Below are 15,604 nucleotides of genomic sequence, written 5' to 3' on the forward strand. Positions count from 1 at the left end.
CAAAAGAACTGTTTCAATTGTTTCATTTTTTTCATGAATCAAAAATACATTTGAAAATAAGAAACTTTATGATATATGTTACTAGAGAAATCTGCTACTTCTCCTGGACTGATCTTTGATTCTCAAAATTCTCAGGTAAAGTTTTATAGAACTTACAGTAGAATGAGAATGTCTGTGTCTCTGCCTCTAGCTCTTCTCTCCTTTTCCCCTCCCCATAAAATACTAAAAGCACCAACTGTCATCTCCTATCTCATTAATGTGAAAATCTGTCTCCAGTCAATACAGATTTTACAGATTTTATCCATGAATAGTGATGGGTGAACCCGTGGAAATGTTTGGTCCTTGAACCCAGATCCCATTCAGATGAATGGGGGGCCCGAGCATCTGTTTGCCACGCTGTCATCTGCAAGACAGTGCGGCAGACACGGGCTCTAATCGGCAGTAAGATCATTACCGCTGGTCAGAGAGCTGTGGTTCCCACGCTGTCAGATGACAGTGTGAGCCAGCAGCTGTGACCGGTGGTAAAAAGGTTACCGATGGTCACAGGTGTCGGCTGCTACTTCCATCAGCCTATGCCTGGTGATGCTGAAAACAGTACACATCAGCTGGCGCCTGTGCTATAAATAAAAAAAATAAAGGTTGGGGGATCTCTTGTATTTTTGATAACCAGCACAGCTGACTGCTGCGGGCTGCAACCCTCAACTGTCAGCTTTATCATGGCTGGTTATCAAGAATAGAGGGGTCAGCACACCATTTTTTTTAAATTAAATAAATAATTTAAAAAAACGGCATGGGGTCCCTCCCATTTTTGACAACCAGCCAAGTTGAAGCAGACAGCTGTGGGCTGGTATTCTCAGGCTTTTAAGGGGCCATGGATATTGACCTCCCCAGCCTAAATATAGCAGCCCGCAGTCGTCCCAGAATAGGCGCATCTATTAGATGTGCCAATTCTGGCACTTTATCCCAACTCTTCCCACTTGCCCTGGTGCGGTGGCAAGTGGTGTAATAGTTGTGGGGTTGATGTCAGCTGTTTTTTTGGCTACCGACATCAAGCCCACAGGTTAGTAATGGAGAGGCGTCTATAAGACACCCCCATTACTGACCCCATAGTTATATTGTAAAAAAGATGCAGCCAGAATAAAATCCTTTAATTGAAAGAAAGGTACAGACTCTTTTATTTGAAATAAAAATAAAAAAGCACAATTATACTCACCTTACGCCTATTCCATTGAAGCCTTGTCACCTGTAAAAAAAAAAATAGAAAATAATAAACAGCCAGGATATTCACCTTACATCTAATCTACCAATGCCCATGTTCCCTGTAAAAGAAAAGAAAAATAATAAACAACCATATCCCTCACCTGTTCGAAGTGAAGATGATCCATACTGTCCCACAGTGATTCGAATGATTAGGAGAGCAGTCATATCAGTGACCGCTCTCCCCATCAGCCGGCTCACACTTACAGGAGCATAATCAATTTTCCAGTGTGTAGCGCTGAGGTCCCGTGAGAAAGTTCATCGGAGTTCATAGCTGATCCCTGGTGACCTCACTTATGGCATTGCTCGCTGTGTGAGAACTTTCATGTTTGAATTCCGGTGAACTTTCTGACGGCAGCTCAGCACTACACACTAGAGGAGCGATTACGCTCCTGCCAGTGTATTCCAGTTGGTGGGGATAGCGGTCGCATTGCTGATGTGACTGCTATCCAAATCATCCCGGTGAATATACTGGTGAATCCAGGTGAATATAATGGTTGTTTATTATTTCTGTTTTTTTCTTATAGACACCTCTCCATTACTAAACCTTGGGCTTTATGTCAGTTGCCAATCCAAAGCTGACATCAACAACACAACTTTTACTCCACTTGCCACCGCTACAAGGCAAGTGGGAAGAGCAAGGCTAAGCGTCAGATTTGGCGCATCTTACTGATGTACCATTTCTGGGGCGGCTGAGAGCTGATCTTCTTAGCCTGAGAACCTGTTTGTTGGTCTCTCCATGCATTTGTTGTGACTGTCACACAGCCACGACGAATGCAGCTACGGCGCTGAACAGCTGATCAGCAGGAGCGATCCAGGTTCCTGCGGCAGCTTGTTTGGTAAGCGCTATAGCTTGCCAAATAAGGTGGGAGCCGAAGATATTTGCTCATCTCTAATAGTAAGGTGTCTAGGTGTCCATGTGTTGATGTGCACTGCTGGTGCATAGCTCAGCAAAGATGAGAAAAAAGTAAAGTGAAATATCTAACTCAAGATGGGATCTAAAGAGAAAAAAAATGGGAGGTTAAACAGCGTAGAAACAAGTATACATTAAAAAAATGTGCACTGTTTGATAGTTAGGTGGGAAGTCCAGTGATGGAAAAAAAAATCCTGAAGTGCATCTTTAATTGGAAGTCTCCTACAGTATTTATTGCCATTAGCGCAGCCGTGTATGTTATTTGGTTAGCCTTCTTTAATTTTAAAATACGGTAGATTGGGAATTTAACAGACTCGGTGAAGAACACAAACAGTTTGCGTGCTTTGTTTTGATTGTGCCATTGCATCTGATTAATGAAAGAGTGTTCTGCACCTTTGTAGATTCATATGGTCTCAAAAAAAAATAAATAGAGGGTTGTTCAGGAGCCTTTCATTTTATTTCCACTTAAAAAAAAAAATGCTAAATTGGTATTTTATATTTGCGTTTAGTTGTACAACACTGATTATTGTGTAGACCAATGTATTAGCTTTTTGCGTTAACATTTATTTTTAGCAAAGCTTTACAATATGATTGTTTAAAAATGTTTGTTTTATGTTTTGATAATAGTGAAAAAAGTTTTTTTTTTATTATTTTAGCAAATAATCCTATCAGCTGTTTGGAAGGAAATTTTCTCGAAATACCTAATCATAAAGTAAAGTACAAAAATCTGCAGCATTCTTTGGAAGAAAATTTTATTTCCCCCAAAGAACATCTGGAGCTTTACAGTACAAATCAACCATTTAACTTCCCGAATAATAAGCTACTTGCTCTTAATCAATCACAGATTGCCATCCCAAGTACAGACGACAGAGGGATTAAAATGTTTCAATGTGATGAATGTGGAAAATGGTTTGCAAAAAAGTCAAATCTTTTTGTGCACCAAAGAATTCACACAGGAGAGAAGCCATACTCATGTTCAGAATGTGGGAAATGTTTTACTTGTCAATCGGGTCTCTACCAGCATGAAAGAACTCATACAGGTGAAAAGCCATTTTCATGTTCAGAATGTGGCAAATCTTTTACTAGAAATTCATTTCTTTCCAGACACAAAATACTCCACACAGGCGAGAAACCATTTGCACTTACTTGTTCTGAATGTGGGAAATGTTTCACTAAGAAGTCAGGTCTTGTTGAACATCAGCGAATTCACACAGGGGAGAAACCATTCTCTTGTTCAGAGTGTTGGAAAAGTTTTATTAGTAAAACCACACTCAGGGATCACCAGAGAATTCACACAGGGGAGAAGCCATTTGCATGTTCTCAATGTGGTAAAGCTTTTGCCCAGAAATATGTTCTTGTTGAACACTTGAGAATTCATTCTGGAGAGAAACCACATTCATGTTCAGAATGTGGTAAATGTTTTACTCAGAAATCAAACCTTCTTAAACATCAGAAGTTTCACACAGGTGAAAAGCCATATCCATGTTCGGAATGTGGAAAACGTTTTACCCAGAAATCAGATCTTGTTTACCATCAGAAAATTCACACAGAGGAGAAACCCTTTCTATGCTCTGAATGTGGGAAATGCTTTATTACTAAAGTTAAACTTGGGATTCATCAGAGAACTCACACTGGTGAGAAACCGTATTTGTGTTCTCAATGTGGGAAGTGTTTTACCAGGAAATCAAGTCTTGTTCATCATCAGAGAAAACACACAGAAGAGAAGGCAACTTTATGATTAGAATATGAAATTTACTAACAACTTACAGCCATCAAGTGGTGTTTTTTTTAAAGGCTAGAGAGGTGACCAGTGAATATTATGTAACCCTGGGTCATGAATCTCCCAAGAGACAGACACATTTGTAAAAACAAAAAGCAAATATGGAGACCACCTTTGTAAGATTTACTGAACTATCCTTTTCACACTAAGAATGGACATAGACCATTTATAGGTTGGCTTATTGTGAATTGGTAACCTAAAGAGACAAGTAGAAGTTTTGGGGTTTTTTTTAATACACAATCAACACTGTTACTTCACTGTGGGTCACTTGCAGCCTCATTTAGTGCTGTTTATAGTAGTTCACTTGAAATAGTTTGTTTTACAATTGGTTTGGTCCTTCTACACTGTGTGTACAATCATTAGACAAGTGAGTATTTTGACCATATCACCATTTTAATGCAGGTTTCCAACTCCAATCTGTATAAACGTGAATGCTTATTATGTAAAGTAGATCAGCTGATGTGTATTTGTGTAATGGGGGAGGAAGTGGCCTCGGGATAAAACATTCTTTATGAAGGTGTGCAGAATTATTAGGCAGCTTGTTTTTCTCAGGTAAAAAGAGCCAAAAAGCAAATTTAACTGACCCTGAAAAGTGAAAAACTGTTACAAGTCACACAGAAGGATGCAGCACTCTTGAAATTGCTAAGATATTAGGACGACGGCACAGAACCATCAAAAGTTTTGTCACAAACAGTCTACATGTTCACAAAAAACATGTTGAAACCAAAAGAGGCACATTAACTGCCTGAGATTTACGAAGACTAAAACTTGAAAAGAACAAGAAGCCATTAGCCTCAAGTGCTGTCATAGTCCAGACCTGTAACCTCCCTGGAGTGCCCAGAATTACAAGGTGTTCAGTGCTCAGAGACATGGCCAAAGTAAGGAAGGCTGAAATCCGACCACCACTGTGCAAGACAGAGGAGTTGAAACATTAATACTGGGCCAAGAAATATCTGAAGACAGATTTCTGAAAGGTTTTATGGACTGATGAGATGAGCGTGACTCTTGACGGACCAGATGTGTGGGCAGTTACCCATTGCTTTATATGGGTGAAAAAACGCTGCAAAAATGCTGAAAGAAGTGAAAGGCCGGGATCACACACAGCGAGATACGGCCGAGTCTCGCAGGTTAAAACCAAGCTCTGGTGCCGGCACTCCGGAGCGGAGCGTGCAGCCGCACAGCAATACATGGAGCTGCATGCTGCGCTCTGGAGTGCCGGCACCAGAGCTTGGTTTTAACCTGCGAGACTCGGCCGTATCTCGCTGTGTGTGACTCCGGCCAAATGCTGCAGTTTGCAAAAAAAAAACCACAGCAGTTTTCCAAATCAGTGAGGAAAAAAAACGATGTGTTTGATTGAGATTTCTGAACTTTCATAACCTTTGCTGGTACAGTGAAACACAGCTTAAAATTTGCAGCAAAACCCCCCAGCAAAAACGAAATGTGTGAACATAGCCTAAGAGAGAAAAAAACTCACTTTTACTTTGTTCAATTGTTAAATATTCATGTTTATTAACCTTTTGGATTGACCAACAGCACTGTAGTTCCATAATAAAATTGATATACAAAAATACAAATTGCCTTATAACTGTACACACAGTGTATTAACCAGACATACCGCTAGGGTAAGTACCAGCAATCCTCTCACCCTGGTTTTCCACAAGTCACACAACCACAACACAATGTCCAGTGTAATGATTTTGGCATTTCTATTGTATAAAAAAATGTTTTGTAAAGTACAGTAAATAAAATATAAGGATAAATGTCCTTTTATATGAAAGCAGTGTTTCTGTTTTATCTCTTTTTACCACCAAACAGTTCACTAATTAGATAATTGTGTCAGGAATTAGGACATCAAAAAAAAAAAGTTGAACTGGGTGATTTTTTTTTTTTTTTCTTCATAGCATATCAGCCCACTAACCTATTGCCTAAAAATGTACTGGGGAAGAGATGGCAAATGTCATGGGGATACCGCTACAGAGAGGGGCCAGAAGATCGTGGCCTCTGGTTTCACAAATTCCTGCACTGATTAGAACTGCTTCACCATCCTATTAAACAGTGCAGGTTCTCCTTGCTCTGTCATTGCAAGGGTTTATCAGTTCAGTCAATCTCCTGGAGCTCTCCATCCTGAATTGTCTCAGCTGTTTTGTGTTTATATGATCGCCACTTGCACTTGGGAGTTGCCAGTGATAATGATTCTACTTCCTGGTTTGGAGTTGATGGAGAATTTCAAAGTTTGGAGAAACTGGTTGGAGAGTTTTTGAGGAGATTGCTGCATGGAGTTGGTTTGCGTGTTTATCCTTATCTTGTCACATTTTGTTCGTAACTCCTATTCCTCCCCTGTTTCCTACTCTGTTGTTTTGTGAGTGTATTTGTATGATTGTAGTTTTCTTTTATCCCTGTCTGTCTGGTTAATATTTTCCAATACACTTCGGCCTCACACCTCTCTGGGTGGGTGATGGAACACGTAAGGGCTAAGATAGGGGCATAACAAGAAACACCAGTGTCTCCACCATCCAGGGTAATCTGGGGAACAGGGATAGCCTAGGATGCTCCTAGTTTGAGGGATCGGGTAGGTGCCCACAGTCCCTTGTCACTACGTGACATTATCACTGGTTGCATCTTTTTGGATCCACTATGGTTCCTGTGGCTGTTCTGGCAGATCAGCTACAACAACTCTGCCTGGAGGTGGCAGACTTGCGCTCAGTTGCTTTGCAGCCCCCATTGACTCCACGCGTAGGGCCCAACCCATGGTGGGGCCCAAGATTGCTTTGCTGGCTAGGTTCTCTAGTGGTTGGGATAAGTTCGTGATTTTCAGGGAGGCCTGTAAACTTTATTTTAGATTGCATCCTCACTCCTCGGGTACCGAGAAGCAACCGGTGGAGATTGTAATCTCTCTTTTTCAGGGTGACCCTCATGCCTGGACATTTTCTCTCCCATCTGATTCCCTTTGCTTCAGCGGTTAAGGAATTTTTTCAGGCTCTGGGTCTTATCTATGACAACCATGACCATCTAAACTACGTCAGCTTCCGCAAGGAGACAGGCCAGCGAAGGAGATTTGCGCTGAGTTCCGTAGTGGTCTATATACCAGGTGGAATGAACCCACGCTCCAAAATAAGTTTTGTCAGAGGCTTTTTGAGCAGGTAAAGGATGCATTTGTTCTGTATGAGACCACGGGCTCCCTGGATGAGTTCATGTCTTTAATTATCCGAGTGGACCGCCATCTACGTGAAAGACATAAAGAGACACCTAGGGGTTAATTTAACCTAGGGCTGAGTCTATCAAGGAACCCATGCAGTTGGGTGGAGGGGACTCATTTTACTGGTCCTGCAGTTCAGCGCAAAGAGGGAGTATTTTTTTTTCCTTGGTGAGCAGGGTCATTTTGTTGGTTTCTGTTCATCCATACGTAACCACAAATAGCCACCAGAAAACAAGGAGCCCAGGTTGCAGGGAGGGTAGCAATCTGGGTGTACATATTTCCTCTGTGGGTATGTCACAATTCTTTATACCAGCTGAGATACATATTGGCAAATATAAGGTGGTTATTTCAGCCTGTTTGGACAATGGGGCAGGGTTTAATCTGATTGACACCAGTTCATCCAAGACCAGGGTCTAAGTCCTCATAAGTAGTCTAGAACTATAGCTACTGTATAATCGTTATCGATTCTGCACCCTTGAGCTAGGAGTATTTTTCTCAGGTTATTTGAGAGATACGTGTGCAGGTAGGGCAAAGACACTGCTTGAGCAACTGTTTAGTTAGGGTTGATACTTGGTCTCTGCGGGATTACATGTCTGATTTTTAGAACGTGTTTTCGGAACAGAGATGTAAAGAACTTCCTCCTTATCGTCCATATGATTGCGCCATTAATTTAATTTCTGGGGCCAAATTGTCTAAGAGCAGGTTGTTTAAAGTTTCAGATCCGGAGAGGCAGGCCATGAACAACTATATCACAGAAAGTCTGACTAAAGGGCCTGTCACACTAAGCAATATCGCTAGCAATATCGCTATAACGTCACTGGTTTTTGTGACGTTATAGCGATATCGCTGTGTCTGATACTTACCTCTGACCGCTCCCCTGCTGGTTATCACTGATCGCGCGAGAACGTCCTGGACTGTTGGACGCGTGGAGGCGGGCGGGAGGACGTCAGGATCGCCTAGTCTGACAGGTAAGTAGTGACCCCAGTCGCCAGCGATGTCGCTGGTGAGATCTGCCTGTGTGGCAGCTCACTAGCGACCACTTAGCGATGTACCAGCGATCCTGACCGCGTCATATCACTGGTCGGGATCGCTGGTACATCGCTAAGTGTGACAGTACCTTAAGGGTCATATTAGACCTTCCCCATCTCCTGTTGTAGCAGAGTTTTTCCTTTGTTAAGAAAAAAAATGGGGTCATTTAGAGATCCGGTTCAGGACCCATATACCCTCCCTCTCATTCTGTACCTCTTTAATGAGATCGTCGGGCTAAGTGGTTTTTTAAACTGGATCTCAGGGAGGGCATATACACCATGTTCCAAATTATTATGCAACTGATATTTTTCTCTGATTTTCCTAAATAGTTGGTGCAAATGACAGTCAGTCTACTAAAAGTCATCACCCATTAGAGTATACATCGAATTTTATTGAAGAAACCTCCCAATGATAACATTATAATCTCCAAAATGAATAAAAACTCAAAATGCACTGTTCCAAATTAGGCACAGTAGAATCTCTAAACATTTGATATGTTTTAAAGAACTGAAAATGCTCATTTGTGGAATTTGCAGTATTAGGGTACCGTTACACATAACGATGTCCCAGCGATCCCACCAATGATCCGACGTGGATGGGATCGCTGGGACATTGTTAGCTGATCGTTGGTGAGCTGTCACATAGACAGCCCCTCCAGTAATCAGGACCAGCGAGCACGCTGGTTACCAATGTAAACATCAGGTTTCTAAGGGCCGCAGGGCCCTTAGAAACCCGATATTTACCCTAGATACAAGTGTGCACTGCAGGCAGGGCGGGAGGTGGAGGCAGAGCGGCGCAGACAGACCGGCGTAGCTCTGCTATCCGCTACTCTGGTCTGACAGACTGGAGTAGCAGATAGCAGAGCTACTCCGGTCTGTGCGCCGCTCTGCCTCCACCTCCCACCCTGCCTGCAGTGCACGCTGGTATCTAGGGTAAACATCGGGTTTCTAAGGGCCCCGCGGCCCTTAGAAACCCGAAGTTTACGTTGGTAACCAGCATGCAGCGTCGCTCATCGCTGGTCTCCCGCTGCCACACGCAGCGATGCGCGCTGGCCAGTGGGAGACCAGCGATGAAAAAACGGGCCAGGACGATCCAGCACGATCAGCGATACCCTGCGGGGGGGGGGGACGATCGCTGCTGGATGTCACACACAGCGATCTCGCTGTGTGTAACGGGCCCTTTAGGAGGTCACATACACTGAACAAAAAAGCTAATTAACTCCAAAACATCCTAACAGGCCAAGTTACATGTTAACATAGGAACCCTTCTTTGATTTCACCTTCACAATTCTTGCATCCATTGAACTTGTGAGTTTTTGGAGAGTTTCTGCTTGTATTTCTTTGCATGAAGTCAGAATAGCCTCTCAAAGCTGCTGTTTTGATGTGAACTGCCTCCCACCCTCATAGATCTTTTGCTTGATGATACTCCAAAGGTTCTCTATAGGGTTGAGGTCAGGGAAAGATGGTGGCCACACCATAAGCTTATCTCCTTTTATGCCCATAGCAGCCAATGACTCAGGTATTCTTTGCAGCATGAGATGGTGCATTGTCATGCATGAAGATGATTTTGCTCCTGAAGGCACGTTTCTGCTTTTTATACCATGGAAGAAAGTTGTCAGTCAGAAACTCTATATACTTTGCAGAGGTCATTTTCACACCTTCAGGAACCTTAAAGGGCCCTACCAGCTGTTACCCCATGATTGCGGCCCAAAACATGACTCCTCCACCTCTTTGCTGACGTCTCAGCCTCGTTGGGACATGGTGGCCATCCACTACTTCATCCATCTGGACCATCCAGGGTTGCTCGACACTAATCAGTAAACAAGACTGTTTGAAAAGTAGTCTTCATGTATGTCTGGGCCGACTGCTACCGTTTCGGCTTAGGGGTGGCCGAATAGTAGGTTTATGCACCACAGCAAGTATTTGAAGGATCCTACACTTTGAGGTTCGAGGGACTCCTGGGGCACCTGCAGCTTCAAATATCTGTTTGCTGGTTTGTAATGGCTTTTTAGCAGCTGCTCTCTTAATCAGATGAACTTGCCTGGCAGAAACCTTCCTCATTCTGCCTTGATCAGCACGAACACGTGCTCAGAGTCAGCCACAAATCTCTTAACAGCACGATGATCACGCTTAAGTTTTCGGGAAATATCTAATGTTTTCATCCCTTGACCAAGACATTGCACTATTTGATGCTTTTCGGCAGCAGAGAGATCCTTTTTCTTTCCTATGTTACTTGAAAACTGTGTTCTGCTCAATAGTGTGGAACATCCTGTTTTCCTTTTATTGGGCTCACATGGCAAACTAATTATCACAGGTATCTGAGATTGATTTCAGTGAGCCAAAGAACCCTGAGACACAATACCATCAATGGGTTTCATTAAAACAAAAAAAAAATGCTATGACACTTAAAAACAATTTGCATAATAATTTGGAACATGGTGTATACATTACCAGTAAGAAGTCCAGGCATCCACCACACGCGACGCGGGTTTCGCATGAAATGCTTCGTCCAAGTCAGAAAAAATAGTAGTACATAGTAATGGAAAACTGACCGAACAAAGAGCTAGTCTGAAGTAGTGCATACCAAAAACAATTAACATAGTAATTAACCCCTTCCTGACATCCAACGTACTATCCCGTCCATGGGACCCGGGCCCCTATGCCCATGGACGGGATAGTACGTCTACCGCGATCAGCGGCGCCCACGTGGTGAGCGCCGCTGATCGCGGCCGGGTGTCAGCTGATTATCACAGCTGACACCCGGCACAATGTGTCAGGGGCGGTCACGGACCACCCCCGACACGTTAACCCCTTGCACACCGCGATCAAACATGATCGCGGTGTACCGGGGTTTAAAGGGAAGCATCGGCAGGGAGGGGGCTCCCTCCTTGCTTCCCTGAGCCTCCCACGGCAGCGCAATGTGCAGCGCTGCTGCCGGGGGCTCCTTTCCTGCAGGCCCCCGAATCAAAGATGGCGACGGGGGCCTTCAGGGGCCTGCAGGAAGCTGGCTTCCTCAGTGCCTGCAAAGCGCAGGCATGAGGAAGCCTTGTGCACTGCCTGTGACAGATTGCTGATCTGTCACAGTGATCTGTGATGTGACGGATCAGCGATCTGTCACAGAACAGTGATGTCCCACCTGTGACTATTTAATAAAGTAAAAAAAAAATAAAAATAAAGTGTTAAAATAATTTTAAAAAAATCGCCAAATAAATTACAAAAAAAAAAATATTCCCCCAAATAAATCCATTTTTTGAAAATGAAAAAAACAAAAAAACAATAAAAGTACACATATTAGGTATCGCCGCGTCCGTAACGACCCGCCCTATAAAACTGTCCCATTAGTTAACCCCTTTAGCGAACCCCTTAAAAAATAAAAAACGAAGCAAAAAATAATGATTTATTATCATACCGCCAAACAAAAAGTGTAATAACGCGCGATCAAAAAGACGCATATAAATATCCATGGTACCGCTGAAAACGTCATCTTGTCCCGCAAAAAACGAGCCGCCACACAGCATCATCAGCGAAAAAATAAAAAAGTTATAGCTCGCAGAATAAAGCGATGCAAAAATAATTATTTTTTATATAAAATAGTTTTCATTGCATAAAACCGACAAAACATAAAAAAAGACCTAAATGAGGTATCGCTGTAACCGTACTGACCCGAAGAATAAAACCGCTTTATCAATTTTACCGCACGCGGAACGGTGTAAACGCACCCCCCCCCAAAAGAAATTCATGAAACGCTGGTTTTTGTTCATTCTGCGTCCCAAAAATCGGAATAAAAAGCGATCAAAAAATGTCACGTGCCCGAAAATGGTACCAATAAAAACGTCAACTCGTCCCGCAAAAAATAAGACCTCACATGACTCGGTGGATCAAAATACGGAGAAATTATAGCTCTCAATATGTGGTGATGCAAAAAATATTTTTACAATAAAAAGCGTCTTTTAGCGTGCGACAGCCGCCAAACATAAAAACCGCCATAAATAGTAAATCAAACCCCCCGTTATCACCCCCTTAGTTAGGGAAAAATAATAAAATAAAAAAAATGTATTTATTTCCATTTTTCCATTAGGGTTAGGGCTAGGGTTAGGGCTAGGGTTAGGGCTGAGATTAGGGTTAGGGGTGTGTTGGGGTTCGGGTTGGAGTTAGAATTGGGGGTTTCCACTGTTTGGGCACATCAGGGGCTCTCCAAATGCAACATGGCGTCTGATTTCAATTCCAGCCAATTCTGAGTTGAAAAAGTCAAATGGTGCTCCTTCCCTTCCAAGCTCTGACATGCGCCCAAACAGTGTTTTACCCCCACATGTAGGGTATCAGCCTACTCAGGACAAATTGCAAAACAATTTTTGGGGTCCAATTTCTCCTGTTACCCTTAGGAAAATAAAAAATTGGGGGCAAAAATATCATTTTTGTGGAAAAAAATGATTTTTTTATTTTCACGTCCGAGCGTTATAAAATTCTGTGAAGCACTTGGGGGTTCAAAGTGCTCACCACACATCTAGATAAGTTCCGTGGGGGGTCTAGTGTCCAAAATGGGGTCACTTGTGGGGAGTTTCAATAGTTTAGGTACATCAGGGGCTCTCCAAATGCACATGACACCTGCAGACCATTCCATCAAAGTCTGCATTCCAAAACGTCACTACTTCCCTTCCGAGCCCCGACGTGTGTCCATACAGTAGTTTTCTCCCACATATGGGGCGTCAGCGTACTCAGGACAAATTGCACAACAACTTTTGGGGTTCAATTTCTCCTGTTACCCTTGGGAAAATAAAAAAATTGGGGACTAATTGATCATGTTTGTGGAAAAAATACGATTATTTTATGTTCATTCCCGGGCATTATAAACTTCTGTGAAGCGCTTGGGGGTTCAAAGTGCTCACCTCACATCTAGATAAGTTCCTTAGGGGGTCTAGTTTTCAAAATGGGGTCATTTGTGGGGGGTTTCCACTGTTTAGGTACATTAGGGGCTCTCCAAAGGCAACATGACACCCGCAGACCATTCCATCAAAGTCTGCATTCCAAAACGTCACTACTTCCCTTCCGAGCCCCGACGTGTGCCCATACAGTAGTTTTCTCCCACATATGGGGTATCAGCATACTCAGGACAAATTGGACAACAACTTTTGGGGTCCAATTTCTCCTGGTACCCTTGGGAAAATAAAAAAATGGTGACTAAAAGATCATGTTTGTGGAAAAAATACGAATTTTTTTATTTTCACGCCTGGGCGTTATAAACTTCTGTGAAGCACTGGGGGGTTCAAAGTTTTCACCACACATCTAGATAAGTTCCTTGGGGGGTCTAGTTTACAAAATGGTGTCATTTGTGGGGGGTTTCCACTGTTTAGGTACATCAGGGGTTTTCCGATCGCGACATGGTGTCCGATCTCAATTCCAGCCAAAAACGTCAAATGGCGCTGCTTCCCTTCCGAGCTCTGCCATGCGCCCAAATAGTGGTTTACCCCCACATGTGGGGTATCAGCGTACTCAGGACAAATTGCACAATAACTTTTAGGGTCCTGTTACCCTTGGGAAAATAAAAATTGGGGTGAAAAGATCATTTTTGTGGAAAAAATATGATTTTTTAATTGTACTGCTGTACGTTATAAACTTCTGTAAAGCCCTTGTGGGTTCAAAGTTCTCACCACATATCTAGATAAGTTCCTTGGGGGGTCTAGTTTCCAAAATGGGGTCACTTGTAGGGGGTTTCCACTGTTTAGGTACATCAGGGACTATCCAAACGTGACATGGCGTCCGATCTGAATTCCAGACAATTTTGCATTGAAAAAGTCAAACGGCGCTCCTTCCATTCTGAGCTCTGCCATGCGCCGAAACAGTCGTTCCCCCCCACATATCAGGTATCAGCGTACTCAGGACAAATTGCACAATAACTTTTGCAGTCCAATTTCTCCTGTAACCCTTGGTAAAATAAAAAAAATTGAACCTGAAGTACTTTTTTTGTGAAAAAAAGTTAGATGTTCATTTTTTTTTTAAATATTCAAAAAAAATCCTGTGACGCACCTAAAGGGTTAATAAACTTCTTGAATGTGGTTTTGAGCACCTTAAGGGGTGCAGTTTTTAGAATGGTGTCACTTTTGGGTATTTTCTATCATATAGACCCCTCAAAGTGGCTTCAAATGTGATGTGGTCCGTAAAAATAAAATGGTGTTGTAAAAATGAGAAATCGCTGGTCACCTTTTAACCCTTATAACTTCCTAACAAAAAAAAATTTTGGTTCCAAAATTGTGCTGATGTAAAGTAAACATGTGGGAAATGTTACTTATCACGTTTTTTGGGTGCCATATCTCTGTGATTTAGGGGCATAAAAATTCAAAGTTGGAAAATTGCGAAATTTTCAAAATTTTCGCCAAATTTCCGTTTTTCTCACAAATAAACGCAAGTTATTTGAATGAAATTTTACCACTAACATGAAGTACAATATGTCACGAGAAAACAATGTCAGAATCACCGGGATCCATGGAAGCGTTCCAGAGTTATGACCTCATAAAGGTACAGTGGTCAGAATTGTAAAAATTGGCCCGGTCATGAACGTGCAAACCACCCTTGGGGGTGAAGGGGTTAAAGCAAAGGTTGCACTCAATTGCACTAAAGCAAATCAGTGTGTGATACATGAAGTGTGAATAGCATAATGGCTTTTGAAATTGAAAAAAACACGAGATGCTTAGCACAAAATTTGGTCAAAAATTGTGAGCCCATCCACCAACGTCAAGGTAATCTCATGGTTCGGATGGGTCCCTGACCTAACTGCCTCTACTATTTTTCTGACTTGGCCACCCCGCCCTTCACCATGCTGTGGTTTTAATAACATCCAATCACCTTTGGATCCGACCTTCCTATAAATACAGGCTGTCACAGTCCAATTCTTGGATCTGTGTCAGATTCTGGATTCCCTCATTTAAACCTTTTTTTTTCTCCTTTCAGGCCTTTGGGGACCTAATATGTTTTTTTTTGCTCCCTGTGGCCACAGGTGTTATTACATGTCTGTTGTTTTCCCTGCTGATGTGACCACTGCTCCTTTGCTATATAAGGTCACCTGGTCTATCAGCTGGTGTTGGTAATAGCAGGTCCTTTGTGGATTCCAACCACAGTGAAGTTAGCAGCTGGCTCTGAGGTGTTTAGCCACTGCTGAAAGTTGATCTGGTTCTGAACTCTGCTGCCCGGTGTCTGCAGCAGAGAAAGGTGGTGAAGCTGTCGAGCCACTGCTGAAGATGGCGAAGGTAGCAGCTGGCTCTTAGGGTGTGTGCACACGCTGCGGATTCTGATGCGCATTATCTGCGGATTAGCCTGCGGTTTTCCCCTGCGGTTTATCATCTCTACAATGGAGGAGATGGTGAACTGCAGCGGAATCCGCAGAAAGAATTGACATGTCAATTCTTTCTGCAGTTTAGAAACCGCAGCAAATCCAC

At 42.8% G+C, this 15,604-nt stretch overlaps 1 protein-coding gene across 1 annotated transcript in view; it reads left to right on the forward strand.

Moving 5' to 3' along the window:
- LOC141100157 (uncharacterized) overlaps positions 1–15,604 on the forward strand; it is a 111,063-nt gene that overhangs the window by 29,103 nt on the left and 66,356 nt on the right. The window contains exon 10 of the mRNA XM_073588435.1: positions 2,827–3,905. Coding sequence (XP_073444536.1) covers positions 2,827–3,905 — 1,079 coding nt within the window. The remainder of the gene's footprint in view (positions 1–2,826; positions 3,906–15,604) is intronic.

This window comes from Dendrobates tinctorius, unplaced genomic scaffold (assembly GCF_039654945.1).
Source record: "Dendrobates tinctorius isolate UK_male_01 unplaced genomic scaffold, ASM3965494v1 ptg000103l, whole genome shotgun sequence".
Taxonomy (NCBI): Eukaryota; Metazoa; Chordata; class Amphibia; order Anura; family Dendrobatidae; genus Dendrobates; species Dendrobates tinctorius.